This window comes from Molossus molossus, unplaced genomic scaffold (genome assembly GCF_014108415.1).
Source record: "Molossus molossus isolate mMolMol1 unplaced genomic scaffold, mMolMol1.p scaffold_m16_p_8, whole genome shotgun sequence".
NCBI classification, from domain to species: Eukaryota; Metazoa; Chordata; class Mammalia; order Chiroptera; family Molossidae; genus Molossus; species Molossus molossus.
Window position 1 is genome coordinate 17,714,524 of NW_023425402.1, and position 16,550 is coordinate 17,731,073.

Sequence of the window (16,550 nt, forward strand, 5' to 3'; positions counted from 1 at the left end):
CCTTTGGCTGACCTCAGCCCCTGCCCTGGTTTTTGACATGTGTACATTCTCACTACTAGTACTAAGTCTATCGCTTTTGATTCACACCTTCACTTGGATCTTTGATTCCCAGGCTTACTGGACTTCTGAGTCCAGCTTAGTTGCTGTTCAACTGTCCATTGTAGACTTCTTCAGCATTGCTTCACTCAACTGCAGCAGCCCTCCCCACCAGAACCATCAACTCGGATACTTTCTGACCTTCTCAGCTGCCACCTACACTCTGCTACTCATGCCCACACTCCTTGGGTTTACCAGGGTCTGATGGCACCATTATGTTCTGCGTATTTACAAATGAGACAATTTGATATATTTCACCCTCCTCCTAGTCATGCTCAGTAAGAGGTACCTACTGTGAAACTCAAAACCAAGGCATGTCTGCAAGGTGGAAATGTCTTACCTTCTTCAGTTCTTCCAGCTGAGAGAGCACACATGTCTCTCTGATGACCTGCCACCCAGAGGGCTGGCACTTGGCTGTGATGTTCCCAGTGTAGCCACTGCTACAAGGAAGAGTATACTCGTCACTCTTAAACCCAAATCCAAAGACGATGCTGTTACACTGAACTGGAAGAGAATGGAAACAGAGAGGGAAAAAAATGTCTCTGAATATCCTGGCACTCTCTATAAATCATATAGCTGTGCTTTAGAAATTGTATTTCTGGAGACAATACCCAACACAATTCGGGAGTAGAAGGAGCTTGTCTTTGATGCCCAGCTTCATCCCTATCAGTACCCTCTTCTCCTTCCTCATGAGGCTGGCCCTTTTCCCTGCAGGTGTCTGATCTTTGCCAATAATCTTAATTTCAGTGGGCTACCCACTAATATGTATTAGGTGAAATTAAGACAGGGTATGACCATCCCCAGGAAATATTTTTACTGTTTAAGGGAGGGCTAGAGAACCAGAAAATCTTCAAAACGCTACAGAACAAAGAATATGGTTAAAAGATGAGCCACTTGAGAGTGACATGTCCCACTTTGTACCCCTTTAAAAACTTCTTACATTGTGACCAGACCGTAGCTGCTCTTGCAGCTGACCTTTCATAATATCGTCTTCCCACGACCGGGACCGGGAAAAGGAGACCATGAATGGAAAATCAACAAGAGCTATGTTTTGGGTTGGTTTTCCCTGTTGCTCTGTCCTAAGTGCCTAGACACTTTAAACACTTAATAAATATTTGTTGAATAAGTTTTGTTGGAAGTGACATATATTTTGGTAGGAGAGGTTTAACACTGAATGTAAAGAAGTAAAAGGAAAGATAAGTTACCTGAAGAAAATAAGTAGTGTGTGTGTGTTTGTGTGTCTGTGTGAGTGGTTAAAGACCATAAAGAATATGCATTCTTTCCTTGGCTCCTTGAATCATCACTCAGGAATATTGTCAGCCCCAGAGATATTTCAACATGTATACCAGTAAACTCTTGCTGAATCATTCCATCCTGGCCTGCAGTGAAATCAGTCTTCCACAACACTTACAGCGCCGATCAGATCACCGATTAGCAAGGATCGGAACTAGTCCGCTGAACTTGAGTTTCATCATAAACAGCTGCCTGTTTCCACTGAAAGTTGGTCTAGAATAATTCGGTATCAGAAACCTCTCCAATCTACCTCCAAAGACACAAAGGAGCAACTAATTGGAGGACTCCCCTAACCTAAGCGGAGGGTGGGAATCTGGTGTTACCTTTTCCGACTCTGAAAGAGTCATGTTCTAATGGAAACAGCTTCTGAAGGCCTTGCTCAGCCTTCTCAGTCACCAGCGCCATGGCCGACAGCAGCTCAGACGTGTTGCTGGAGCCAACAACTTCGTACCCAGCAATGATGCTCCCGTCTCTTTAATGATTATGTGGAAAGAAAAGTGAGATTATTTATTCAGTCAGTCAGGGCCTACTCTTTTCACAGCATTGGGTTCAAAGGAATAAATCAAATAGATTTGGTCCCTGCTTTTATGGAGCTTATATTCTGGCAAAGGAGGCAAGACAAACAAGAAACAAGTAACCTTTATCTATAAGCATTTGTATAATCATGTAATATTTATTTTGTGTGTGTGTGTGTTGTTATGGGAGGCAGGTACAGTGATAAGAATAGCAGGTAGATATGGCGACCACTTTAAATAAGACTGGTCAGGAAAGGCTTCTCTGTGCAAAGGGTCTTTGCAGCTGAGGCCTGAATGATAAGAAGAAATGGCCAGTGATATAAAGCTCATTGGTGTAACATGCCAGCATGTGCAAAGGGCCTGAGGTAGAAAAATGTCTACGAATGTGACAAATTTAAAGACTAGGTATCAGGTCAAGAAATGAGATTGCTTCTCAATGCCTAAAGGTTTCAATGTGGGTTTTAAGAACCCTGGGTGAAAATAACTCAAGAATTGAATAAAATCAATTTAAGTTAGAAGACAAAAGAAAGAAAGAAAGAAAGAAAGAAAGAAAGAAAGAAAGAAAGAAAGAAGGGAAGAAAAACTAGCATAATTAATGTTCAATGAGCAAGAGAGAGAGAGGGGTAGAAGATGATGTTGGAGAAGTAGCCAGGAACCAGATCACAGAGGACCTTAGAGTTTGAATGTTATTTTTTATTTAAAAGTTTTATTTTTTATTAAAAGTCAGTGACATGATTAGATTTATTGTTTAAGGTCATCACTCTGGCTGCTGGGTAGAAAACAGAGGCAGCCCGGCCAGTGTGGCTCAGTGGTTGAGCGTCGACCCATGCACCAAGAGGTCTCCAGTTCAATTCCCACTTGAGGCACATGCCCAGGCTGTGGGCCCAATCCCCAGAGGGGGGCATGCAGGAGGCAGCCAATCAATGTTCTCTCTCATCGATGTTTCTATCTCTCTCTCCCTCTCCCTTCCTCTCTCTCTAAAAATCAATAAAGAAAAAAAAATAGAAATAAAAAGTTAAAGGATGACTCAAAAGTTTGGGTCTGTCCAACTGAGAAAATAGTATCGCTGTAATTGAGATTGGAGAAGTAGGTTTAAGGTTATGAGGAGGAGTGGGAGGACCCTCATTTTTGACATATTACATGTGATACTAGAAAATCAAGTGAAGACAGTAATAGGCAATTGGATATTTGGATCTGAAGTTTAGGAGAGAGGCCAAAGTCAAGTAATACATTTAGAAACCATCAGCTTACAGATGGTGCTTAAAGTCATGAAAGCGAGTGAGACTGCAAGTATTAAGTTAATTCTGCAATAACTTCATGAGTTAAATATTATATTATGCCCATTTTGTAGATAAGGGAGCTGAGTCCCAAAGAGAAGTTAAGTCAGGTAATTTTTAATTATTAATTGATGGACTAGAATCTGACAGGCCAAAGTTCAAATTCTTATTCATTGCATTGAATTACCGCTCACAATGTACAAATACATCCAAGTATCTTTTTATGTAGTGACGGTCATAATACCTTTGCGTCCATATGGCCCTTTTATATTCTTTACCAAGTATTTTCCTGCCTGTTTTTTTATTTGACTTAATGAAGTTAAATCAGGTTCCACAAGTATTAACAGCCCTGATTCACAAATAAATAAATTGAGACAGTGAGAAATTAAATCGTATAGTAAAGAGAGAAACCTACGTGTTGTATTTTATAGACATATGCCTATCTTAACTGTGATTTTGTCTATAAATTATTGGAAACAGCTTATAAGTTATATATGATCGAATATATGTTAGAAATATAAGTGGAAAACCAGGACCACAGAAATAAAAATATAAATATTGAATATAAAAATTATTGTTATAGAGTTTCAATTTGTCTGTGAATTCAATGGCAGTAAAGTCAAACAGGAAAACAATTATATAGATCTTGATTTAAGAAGAGAAGTGATGTTTTCCCTAGCATTGAATTTTAAAGAAAATTATACATGTAGGTCTTGATTATAAAGACATTATAAAGTCATGAGTAACTAGCCCTGGCCAGTTTGGCTCAGCGGTTAGAGCGTCGGCCTGCGGTCCGGAGAGACCGGGGTTCGGTTCCCGCTAGGGGCACGTACTTCGGTTGCGGTTTGTCCCCAGCCCTGGTTGGTCGTGCAGGTGGCAGCCCCTCGATGTGTCCCTTCACGTCGATGTTTCTCTCTCTCTCTCCTTCCTCTCTCTCCCTCCCACTCTATCTGTACAAAAAAATGGAAAAATGTCCTCGGGTGAGGATTTAAAAAAAAAAAAAGTCATGAGTAACTAAAGGATAATGCCCAGGACAATATAGTCATAGCAAGTTGCTGTTGAAAATTTCCCATAGCTATTGTTCAAGTTAACTGTGAAAATATCACATAAGAAGTCAAGTTCTCCGACCTCTAAGCCACTTCCTCTGTCAAACAGACTATAAATAGTGGGTAATCAATGCACACATGGCTAACTAACCAAATAACTTTGGAATTAAAGTATAAACAAAAGGATGATTTACTAAATATATTCTTATTTGCTGTAGACAATGACTACAGGGTTTTGAACTATGGTGTATATGTGATATCTACACAAAAATATACTATTTTACCCAAGGCCTCCCTTCTGGCTCCCAGTGACACATCGTACCCCGTTGTAGTTATGGAAGAAGAATCCATCCCTCTACAGCCCTCATCCACCCCTCACTCCTCCCCGTACATGCACAACGGGATCTCTGCTTCCTTCCAAATCCTGCCCCACTTCTAGGGGTTTCCAATTCTATTCTCTGCTCCATAACTTTGAGATTGCCAGTTAACATATCAGTTCCTAAGCTAATTCACATGAGCATATAGGCTTTCCTCTTCATATTTTTAAAGCATCACAGACTTTTGTCCAGTTTTAGTAAGAATCCTACTACAAAGACCAGGTCTGACCTATTTTCTGTCAAAGGCACTTGGCACAGCACCAGGCCTTCTGTGGGACGGACGTGCAAATCTGGGGATGCCCTTGACTTGGGCATTGTGTTACTTACCGAAACTGAGTGACATGAACTGACTCAAAACCTTGAATTCTTTTGTATGCTTCTTTAAGCTTACAAAAAGAAAAAAAAAAGGTAATATGTTGATTTTTGTCCCCACACAAGAAAGACATTTGAGCAAAACATAAATGCAGACAATAAATTAACCAACAGAAACACTGAGCAAAGGAAAAAGAGATAGCAGCAGGTAGTTGCACGTTATAAAAGAAAAATACAGTTAAAATGACAATTGAGAATACACACTCATGCATATAATTTACTTTTGAGGTTGCTAATAAAGAATAAAGAATTGCCTGGCTGGTGTGGCTCAGGGAATTGAGCATCGTCCCATGGACTGAGAGGTCCTGGTTTGATTCCTGATCAGGGCACACGCCCAGGTTGCAGGCTCGATCCCCAGTAGGGGGCGTGCAGGAGGCAGCCAATCAATGTATGTCTCTCACATCGATGTTTCTCTCTCTCTCTTCCTTTCTCTCTCTCTAAAAAAATCAATAAAAAGATTTTTTTTAAAGAAAAAAATGAAGTATCAACTGCCTACACTCAAGATGAATTGGGTGCCAGATAATATAATAAATTCACCCAAAACTTATTTTATCCTTCTCCCAAATAAACCATTTTTATAGATGCTTAAACTGAACCTATATACAAAGGATTTGTGCATGTCTTCAGATAGACCCACACCTGAGTCTCATGCTAGGTTGAGGCACACTGACTTAGCTTCATGTGACTTCATTGTGAAGTCCAGAACTTTGCTCAGTACCTCTCTTTAGTCTCTAAAGCATCTGGAATTTGTTCTAGAGGCTGACAGTTGAGATTAGATCATGACAATTTTCTTTTGACAAATAAAAAGCAGACAATAATCAAGAAGGCCTTGGCATAATATTACTCAAATAAATGAACAAAACTGAACACAAAAGAAATGAAAATAATTCAACTGCTAAACTCTCCTAGAAAGAAAATGTTCAATGTACGTCAGCTGTGGGTAGAGTGATTAACTACTATGTAATAACCCATTGAAAATGAATGATTAAGAATTTCATTAAATAATATGTTTAATTGAAAAAATCTGAACTTATGTTTAGCCAACAATTTCTTACACTGTAAGTAAAAGATGCTTACTTGAATTTCAATTTCAGTAGTATATTTGGAGTATATAGCAGAAGATGAATTCAAAAGATCTTCTGTAAATCTTTTATTAATTTTGAAAGTGCCCCAAACTTCTATGGGAAATAAAAAAAAAAAAAAGCATAGATATAAAAACTACTCACTTGATTGTATTATAGCATAAAATTACAGAAGTACAACTAGGAGCTCATCTATCCAGCCTCAGTCTTTCAATTTGCTGTTATAATGACCGTTCCCCTACAGTAGTATAAGAAGCACACAACCAGAATTCCCCATTGTAGATTTGGAACATTATGAGAAAGTACTGGTAATCCAAACAATCTTATAAGTAGGAAAACATGTGGCTACTCATATGTGATTTTAAAAGGAAGTCATTTCTGCCCAGCTGGTGTGGCTCAGCGGATTGAGCATTGCCCCATGGACTGAAAGGTCCCGGTTCGATTCCTGGTCAGGGCACCTGCCCGGGTTTTGGGCTCTATCCCCAGTAGGGGGCGTGCAACAGGCAGCCGATCAATGGTTCTCTCTCACATCAATGTTTCCATCTCTCCCTTTCCTCTCTCTCTAAAATATTATCAATAAAAACTTATTTTAAATAAATTAATTCATTTAAGGCAGTCATTTCTCACTGAAATATATCCTCACCTAGACATTGAGCTTGAAGTTTGTCCTATTAAAATGTTTTAAAACAAAACAAACACACACAAAATCACTATGAGCTACCTCTAACATACCCACTGCTTACCTATCGTGGATGCTTTTCTGCCCGGGGACAGCTTGTTTCCCGTCTCCATGTGGACATATCTCATGCATCCTTCATTCACGGCCTAGTCAAAGCACCTCCTCCCCCAGGCCTTCCCTGATCCCAGACACGAAGCGTCTTCCCCCCTCTACATTCCTGCAGGCTTTATCCAGACTCCTCTACAGCCTCTGGCACCTGCACCTCTATTTGTGAACATGTCTCGGGCATGTGTGCCCCCGCTCTGCTTTGAGAAGTTCCTCATGTCTGCTCCATCTCTGTATCTCTGGAAGATGGACCGATTTTCGGAAGGTAGACTTTCATCAACAGCTGAAGAAATGACACTGTCTTTCTTGTGTCCTGGTCTCCCCACATGGCCTGCTAATTCATCAATAGCAAGAGAAATGCTTCATTGTTGCCTGTCAGAATTTACCCCCATCTGGGTATAAAGATGGTCTTAATAAATATACGTTGCCTTAATCTAAATTGTGGTTCAGCCCGGCCGGTGTGGCTCAGTGGTTGAGCATCGTCCCATGCACCAAGTGGTCACCAGTTTGATTCCGGGTCAGGGCACATGCCCAGGTTGTGGGCCAAACCCCTAGTGGAGGGCATGCAGGAGGCAGCTAATTGATGTTCTCTCTCCCTCTCCCTTCTCTCTCTAAAAATCAATAAAGAAAAATAAATACATAAAATTGTGGTTCTGGGAAGGGGAGCCAGGGACACCTAGTAAACGGCTATTTCCCGTCCTCCCTCACTCTCTGCTCCTCTCTGCCAAAATCCAGAGCTTCAGGAAAACTGGACTGGTCTTTGGGAAAACTTCTTAAAGTCTTTCAGGCCCTGGAGCCCGCGTCATTTAGCTCACCTCATCATCCACTGAACATAAACCTAAGTGAACAGGGGTGCCTTCAGCCTTCAGTGGTTTCTAAAGATAGACTTTTATTGATGTTGGCAAAAGAAGTGAAAAGAAGGTAGGAAGAAAAATTGCATTTACTCAAGCAGTTCCCCGACTTGGGATTTCAGTGAATCCTGCTAAATCTCAAAAGCAGCATAGAGGTGCAGAGCTGGCCTGGAGCAGGTTCGAGGGGTGCCCGAACATCAACTTGCATTTCTGAATTTTCTGCTCCGGCTGAGCCTAGTGGGGAATGTCATCACTGCCCTTCAGTCTCCCTGCAGACACTAGCTCTGCTCAGGGAGACAGAGAAATATGTGGGCAAAGAGCTTGTGTCCCCTCTCTGTCACTTGCTGGGGTGGGAGAGGCCTTGGACCAGAGCGCCCCTCTTGGTATCGCAGGTGCTTACTTGTTCTCTCACAGAAATTGACACTCCCGGTGAGGTTATTAAGATGACAGTCACAACTCTGGAGGGATCCAGTTGTGTGAAGGTAGCATTTCTGGGGATCAAGGCATGAAGGAGGGAACCAGATGTAGCCGTCTTCACAGGCACACCGTAGGACCCCATTCTGATGGCCACAGTCTGCACAAGAAACAGAGCTTACTGTCACGGGGCCTGAGGGATACATCGTCGACGGCTGAGCGCTGATCCTGGGCTCTGACTTCGAATCGGAAGCAAGTATTTCTCATCGAGAGCTAAGAGGATGGAATGCTCTGCTGCTGGGCTGGGCACCACACTCAACAACCCTTGCTTTCGACAAAGCATTTAACTTCCCTGAACCCCACCACTGTGATCATCAGTGCTGCTTGCCAGGTACGGCTCGTTCTCTTCCAGGGTTGCAGTAACGTGGCCCCTGAGGCTGGGCGGGGCCGTGAGACCAGTTCTGACAAATAAGTCGTGGGAAGAACTGGTGTGGGTCCCTCCTGAGTTAGAAAATTCAACTGCCAATGTCAAAGCCTCCAGGGCTCCCTTTTCTGTTGTTGCTCAGAATGGGTGTGTTTGAGATAGTGTCTGATTCATCAGTCTGTCCCCAAGGGACCACCACACACTCAGCCTCTCTGCAACCTGCGATGGACATGTAGCGTGCAGAAGGAATGGAACACTTATTCTCGGAAGCCACCCACAGCACAGCCTAACCTGTCTCGACGGGTCCGCCCACCTCCCCCCTCCCCACTCTCGGTCCCCAGAAAGCTGACTTACATGTGGTCGCCTTTGCTCTGACGATCTTCGTTGGCCCGTGGGACCAGAATGATGGAGGCTTCAGAAGCTTCAGAAGATTCTTCACGTCTCTTTTCTCCTTGGAATCCCGATAGGCCACCTGCAGCAGCAGCTCATATTCCTGCACTGGGTGTAAAGGGAGGGAGGCCGTCAGAAGCCGCCTTTCTCGGTCTGGCAGAGAGTGCCCATGGGGCCATCGTCAGATTCTGCCCGGAAGGCGTGGGTGATGCCATGCGGCTTGTCCTTGACTTCTGCTCATCCAGACACTGCCTGAAAATGAGCGTCCAGGACAAACACATGCAGACTGTCCCACATGTGCCTGGCATATGTCCACTCTCTCGCTTGTGCCAGGCCGGCTGCTCCGTTCTCTCTGGCTCACACCTGCACCGCCCTCCTGCCTGGGTGCGCTTCCTCGGGGCACATTCAAAGTCAAGTTCCAGGGTCAGGGCAGAGGGAGAGGAGGTGAGAAAATCCTCGCCACTCTTCTCTCCACCTCCCCAGCTCTGGTCTCCTTGAAGTATGTTCTCTAGAAAACCCCCAATCTCACACTTTCCTCTCCAAAGAGCCCTTTCTGCTCCTGCAAAAATATCGCATTAACGTCAGACCCACAGTTAGTTCAGTTTGAGTATTTCTATCAAATGCAAAAGCAAAGCAAGCCGAACCTTACTTGAGCCCTTACATACCTTCATCTGTACCTTATCATTTCTGAGGGGTTGTTTTTTGTTGTTGTTTTTTTCATTTAAAAAAATTTTTTTAATTACTGTGGGCAGTTAATGTCCATTTCAGGTGTATTGCATAGTCGTTAGACATTTGTTTGACTTACCTAGCGATACTCCCCCAATAAATATTGCACCCATCTGACCCCAGATATAGTGATTACATGACTGACTATGTTCTAAGCTGTGCTTTACATCCTGTGACTATTTTGTAACTGCCAGTTTCTACTTCTTCATCTTTTCACCTGTTTTCACCCTGTATCTTTGAGTCTGTTTCAATTTTCTTTGTTTGTTTACCTTGTCTTTCAGGTTCCTCCTAGAAGTGAAATCATCTGCTATTTGTCCTTCTCTGTCTGACTTATTACACTCATCACAGTTTCCTCTAGGTCCACCCTATCATTTCTGAGCAGCACCTTTTGTTTTCGTAAGGAGAGGCCATTCAGTGTTCGGGGCTGGGAGAAAGGGGTCCTAGACACCCTCTCCACCCAGAACGCATGTCGGCTCGTGCACATGAAACACGAAATACCCCTGGATGTCAAGATCCTCAGAGGCTCTTCTATGAACCCGAGTAAGAATGTGAAGGACCTGAGAGACAAAGAGGCAAAGGGTGCCCATCTGTTTATCCTGGTCTCATTTTATTGCCACTTGGCAATAACATTTCTTAGACATCTAATAGGCTTTTCGGGACACGCTGTGCTCTTGCAGGGACAGATGACATGGGGAGCTTTTATGAGACTGCTCTGTTTCTTCGGGGCCCTGTGGGGCTAGGCAGAAAGGATTTATAGTGAAGACAGGCAGCTGACTCAATCCCTCAGTGTTTCATAAGGTAACCAAGAGGGTAACAGGAAGCTGGCTGAGGTTAAGGCATGTCCCAGGACATTTACAAGGGTCCCTCTCTGCTGTGACTCCCACCATCTCACTCCATAGAGTCTCAGCCCGATCACTTACTGTCCCCACCTCCTTGAAGACTGCAGCATCGGCCCGCGCCTTGGGCGTCACCCAGCTGGTGGAGCTAACAGGATGCCACTCCCTCTGCCCAAGCAGGTGGGAAGTGGGGACTGAGGGAAAGCTTGGCCCTGGCCATCACTGCCGGGGGCTGGTTGCAGTGACTCTGGAGCCAGATCGACTGACCGGGTCTGAATCGTGCCCCCTGCCCCTTAGCTGTATACCTCAATTTTACTCTGTAAAATAAAGATGACCACCGTGTCTAACTCAGAGGGTCAGCGTGAAGGCTTGGTTCATCTAATGCATTTAAAATGATGCCCGGCACATAGTAACCAGTCGAAAAATACTAGCTGTGTTGTTCCTGCCAGGGAAAATGTATTCGTGTCATTCCAAGTTAAATTTTTATTTCATTTTCCTGAAGAATCCTAGCCTCGCGTGGTGGTGCGTTCCATGGCATGATGGCACATCACAGTTTGGCAGACTCACCAAGGGAAGGCTGGTGAGTTCCATGGCATGATGGCACATCACAGTTTGGCAAGCTCACCAAGGGAAGGCTGGTGAACTGACCCAGGCACTGAACAACCATCTGTGTGCATCACTGTTTCTTTCCGTGAGGAAACACGCTCACTGCTCGAAACATCAGACCCACAAATTAAATTGCAGACCACATTAATCACAGGGTAAGGAAGAAAAGGAAGGATGTGGAGCAGGTATGTTGCAGGATACTATGCCTTCGTTACATTATTTAATCCCCACAAATGTGTTGCTAGTAGGGATTACTGTTATTCTCATTTTACAGATTTGGGGTCATTATTTATTTATTTTAAAAATATATTTTTATTGATTTCCTTTAGAGAGAGAGGAAGGGAAAGAGAGATAGAAACATTGATGTGAGAGAGAAACATCCATCGGCTGCCTCTTGCGTGCCCCCTACTGGGGATAGAGCCTGAAACCCGGGCATGTGCCCCAACAGGGAATCAAACCAGGACCTCTCAGTCCATGGGAGGACGCTCAATCTACTGAGCCAACACTGGCCGGGCTAGATCTAATAATGTGGCAAAGAACATACAACCAGTCAGAAGCACTACTGGGATTTGAACCCTGGTCTCTTGGCACCAATGTCTCACCTGGATGTTTTTTCTTATTCACAGTGAGTTCTCTTTTTGTTGTGATATCACTATTTCTCTGTTTAAAAGAAAGAAAAAAATAAAAGGTTAATTATGGCAAGGTTTTGTAACATTATACTTCATAAGGCCTTGTCGGATTTCCCAGATAAATTGAAATCATGAATCTAAAATCCAAGTCAAGGATAGTGGGGAGGTGGCAAGAAAATGTCCCACTAAGGCAAGTTTTCAGCACAAACCTAAAGGAGGTAGGGAAGTGAGGATCCCTGGAGAAAGAACTTTCCAGGCGGCGGGAACAGCACGTGCAAAGGCCCTGGGGTAAGAACGTGCCAGGCATGTGAAGACAGCGAGGTGGCCAGAGGAGCTATGTGGAGTGCGTGAGGGGAGAGGGCAGCAGTGAGGTCAGAGAGTATCTCCAGGAATCAATTGTGTAGATCTTTATAGGCTATGGCAGGGGCTCGGCTTTTCCTTCCGTGATGTGGGAACCCACTGGAGAGTGCTGACAGAGGAAAGATGTGCTCTACTTTATTTTTAGAAGGCTCAATCCTGCCGTTATATGGGGAATAGACAAGCCCAGAAGCAATGAGAGCATCTCAGAAGTTACTGAAATAATATCAGTGAGAGAGAAAGAAAATGTGGGTCAAGGTAGTAGCCATGGAGGTGGTGAGAAGTGTTTAAATTCTGGGTATATTTTATTTTATTTATTTTATTTTTCAAATCAATTGGGGGGGGGGGTGGATTGGACCTGCAACCTGGGCATGTGCCCTGACCGGGAATCAAATCAGGACCTCTCTGTCCATGGGATGATGCTCAATCCACTGAGCCACACCGGCCAGGCTAAATTCTGGGTATATTTTAAAGATAAAGCCAAAACAAACAAACAAACAAAGAGCCAGTGGTTTAGATACGGATTATGAGAAGAAACAAGCAAAAGAAGAAATGTTGTGCCGAAGCAGCTGGAGAGTAAATGATACTACTTGCTGGGAGAGTAGAAAGGGAGGAGTAGGTTTGGTGAGGAAAAAAAAAAAATCAAGAGTTTAGTTTGAGACATATTAAGTTGAGGGACCTATTGGGCACCCAACCGGAGATACCAAGGAGGTCGTGTGCATGTGAGTGTGGCGTTCAAGGGACACGTCTGAGCTGGAAAGATAAATTTGGGCGTCATCAGCGTATAGAGAACAGTAAAGCCATGACCCTAGATAAAAGCACCAAGAAAGTGCATGTCGATAGGGATGAGATAGTCCAAGGACTGCTAGTGCCAATCTATACGCTCGTTCTCCAGCAAAGGGGCCGTAGGAGTGGATGTGTTGAGCTAGAAGAGATTCCCAAGATGGTTTGGTTCAAGATCCCTATTTTGCCGTTAGCTCATCTAAGCTCCAAGACCTCACAGCTAATGTCGAGACGAGAACCCAGAACTTCTGATTCCAAGTCTATTACATTATGTAGTTTCAGTTGCCTAGAGAGGTGTGGATCGTAGACGTGCCAGAGGAGAAAGGAGAGGTGGCAGGGAGGACAAGCAGGACATACGGTGACTCACCCCCAGGAAGCCGTCACCGGCCGCAGTGACTGTGAGGAAGGAGATGAGCCACAGCACCGGAACTCTCATCTCAGGAGGTCCCTGTCCTTCGCCTGGGCTGAGCATGAACCGCGGGGTTCCCAGCCTGTCCCTAGACAAGGTGTACCCTGCACGGCTGAGGCATGAAAACAAGTAATTAAATGAAAATTTGTAAATGCACGCAGTGGTAGTGCCCTGCCGAGCCGATCAGCGGCCCTGGGTGTTAACTCATCTTCCACGTCACGTACTGAGCCTGAGACGTTGTGACTCCCACTGAAATGAACGCGTTTCTGTCTTTACAAACCTACCAGAAAATTCCTCAAAAGCCCTCTTCTGCGTGATCAGATTTGAGCAAACACGGGCTATTTTTTTTCCGGGTCAACCTGTTTTTTTGTCTCTTTTTTTCAGAAAAAGAATTTTGCTGTTCATTGCGAAGGAACACATACTTACCGTAAAAAAGAAAATTAGAAAATAGGGATAAACCAAAATAAGGATAAAACTCAATTCATAATTCTAAAACCCATAAAAATTACTATTTATGTGTATGGCTTATTTACACATCTGAGATTTCCATATTATCTATAATAATATTTATAGATTTATTTATTTATTTTTGTTAATCCTCACCTGAGGTTATTTTTTCCATTGATTTTTTAGAGAAAGTGGAGGGGGGTGGGGACATCAATATAAGAGAGACATGTCAAATGGTTGCCTCCTACACATGCCTTGACAGGGCTGGGGGCATCAAACCTGCAACCCAGGTATGGGCCCTTGACCGGAAATCCTTTGGTGCACAGGCCGACACTCTAATCACTGAGCCACATCGGCCAGAGCTTACTTTTTTATTGCAGCTTGCATTCAACACTTGTTTGTATTGGTTTCCGATGTACAGCACAGAGGATAGACATTCATACAGGGTGCACTATTTTAAAATCATAACTTGCTTAACTTTTCAACTAGGTGTGGCTAACATCTAGTCTTTTATATTTCATTGAGGTTTTCTTTCATCTCAGTAAAAAAGAAAATAAAAAAGGCATTAAAAGAACCAAGGATGCTTAGAACCATTAATGTAAGGATAGAATCTGAGTGTTTAAGCATAAATATAATCATGAACCAACCCAGCAAATTTCCTTCTTTCTAGTTAATGTAATTTGCAACAAATTGTCCTTGGGTTTATGGTTCTCTCAGAATAATTTAGGCAGAACTCGGCATATAGTCACAGTCACAAAATTAAGCATTTATAGCCAAGTTATTTTGTGTGAATGAAAAATTCACAGTAAGTTAGAACTGTGGCGTTCAATATAGTAGCCACTAGGCACATGTGACTATCTGAATTTTAATTTTCATTATAATGAAGTGAAATTAAAAGTTCCATTTCTTGCCCTGGACTGTTTGGCTCAGCAGTTAGAATATTGACCTGTGGACCAAAGAGTTGCAGGTTTGATTCCGGTGAAGGGCACGTACCTCGGTTATGGTTCAGTCCCTGGCCCTGGTCTGGGTCGTGTGGGAGGCAACCAGTCAATGTGTCTCTCTCACATCGATGTTTCTCTCTCTCTGTCTCTCCCTTCCTCTTCTCCTCTCTCCCTCCCACTCTTTTTGTTTTTTTTATCCTCACCCGAGGATATTTTTCCATTTTTTGTACAGATAGAGTGGGAGGGAGAGAGAGGAAGGGAGAGAGAGAGAGAAACATCGACGTGAAGGGACACATCGAGTGGCTGCCACCCGCACGACCAACCAGGGCCGCCTCCCACTCTATCTTAAAAAAAAAATGGAAAAATAGATTGCTTTAGGTAGTATGGACATTTTAATGATGTTAATTCTTCCGATCCATGAACAGGGTATGTGCTTCCACTTTTTTATATCTTCCTCTATTTCTTTTTTCAATGACCTGTAGTTTTCTGCAAATAAGTCCTTTACTTCTTTGGTTAAGTTTATTCCTAGGTATCGTAATTTTTTTGGCGCGATGGTAAATGGGAATGTTTTTTCAGTTTCTCTTTCTGTGAGTTCATCATTGGTGTACAAGAATGCCGTCGATTTCTTGACACTGCTGGTGGGAATGCAGACTGGTGCAGCCGCTATGGAAAACAATATGGTGCTACCTCAAAAAATTAAAAATTGAACTTCCATTTGACCCAGTGATCCCACTGCTGGGAATATACCCTAAGAAGCCTGAAACACCAATCAGGAAGAATATATGTACCCCCATGTTCATAGCAGCACTATTTACAATAGCTAAGATCTGGAAACAGCCCAAGTGTCCATCAGTAGACGAATGGATAAAAAAGCTGTGGTACATATACACAATGGAGTACTATGCAGCTATAAGAAAGAAAGATCTCTTATCCTTTGAGACGACATGGAGGGACCTGGAAAGTATTATCCTAAGTGAAAGAAGCCAAGCAGAAAAAGACAAATACCATATGATCTCACTTATATATGGAATATAATGAACATAACAGTCTGAGGAATACAGTAGACCCAGAAACATGGAAGTAGGGCACAGACTGACATCCCTCAGAAGAGGGGGTGGGGGGGTGGGGGGTGGGAAGAGATAAACCACAGAACTTATATGCATGTATGCATGACCAATGGACATGGACAACTAAGCCGGGGACGGGGCGGAGGTGGGGTGGGGTGGGGGGTGCCAATGGGGTAAAAAGGTAAAATATCTGTAACAAAAAAAATAAATAAATTAAAAAATTCATAAAAAAAAAAAATGGAAAAATATCCTCGGGTAAGGATTAAAAAGAAAAATTCCATTTCTTAGTCACACTAGCTACATTTCCACAGGTGGCTAGTGGCTACCATGTGAGGCAGCGTAGACACAGAACTCTTCCCTCATTGCCAAAAGTTTTATTGGGCGTGGATGATTATTCGGCCATAAAAATTAGAAAGTCTTATCACATGCTATAATGTGGGTGAACCTTGAGGACCTTCTGTTAAGTGAAATAAGCCAATCACAAGAAAGACAAACACTAGATGATTCCATTTGCGAACTATCTATAAAAGGCAAACTCGTAGAAACAGACAGTAGAATGTTGGTTGCCAGGGCCCTGGGGAGGGGGGATGGGGAGCTGGGATTCAGCGGGCCTGAGTTTCAGTTTTGCCAGATGAAAGAGCTCCAGAAATCTGTGGCATAACAATGTGAATCTACTTAATGCCACTGAATTTGTGGCACGCTTAAACATGGTTAAGACGGTACATTTTACGTTATGTGACTTTTTTAGCATGATTTCTAAGGTTTCACTGGGCATGAAGAATCACTTCTCTGTGGTCTCTCAACGTTTCTTTCACATCTCCATAGGAA

The 16,550-nt window shown here is 43.2% G+C and overlaps 1 protein-coding gene across 2 annotated transcripts in view; it reads right to left on the reverse strand.

Annotated features, from left to right (window-relative positions):
• Nucleotides 1–16,550, reverse strand: part of ADGRF1 (adhesion G protein-coupled receptor F1) — a 48,200-nt gene that overhangs the window by 14,510 nt on the left and 17,140 nt on the right. The window contains exons 7-14 of one of the 2 annotated variants that reach the window (XM_036249362.1): nt 13,226–13,379; nt 11,692–11,749; nt 8,886–9,029; nt 8,094–8,267; nt 6,054–6,154; nt 4,932–4,990; nt 1,713–1,861; nt 437–600 (exon numbers count right to left, since the gene is read on the reverse strand). In XM_036249362.1, the coding sequence (XP_036105255.1) occupies nt 437–600; nt 1,713–1,861; nt 4,932–4,990; nt 6,054–6,154; nt 8,094–8,267; nt 8,886–9,029; nt 11,692–11,749; nt 13,226–13,330 (954 nt within the window). In that variant the 5' untranslated portion in view covers nt 13,331–13,379. Of the gene's footprint in view, nt 1–436; nt 601–1,712; nt 1,862–4,931; nt 4,991–6,053; nt 6,155–8,093; nt 8,268–8,885; nt 9,030–11,691; nt 11,750–13,225; nt 13,380–16,550 lie in introns of those variants that run through there. The other variant, XR_004957846.1, reaches the window with a different exon arrangement.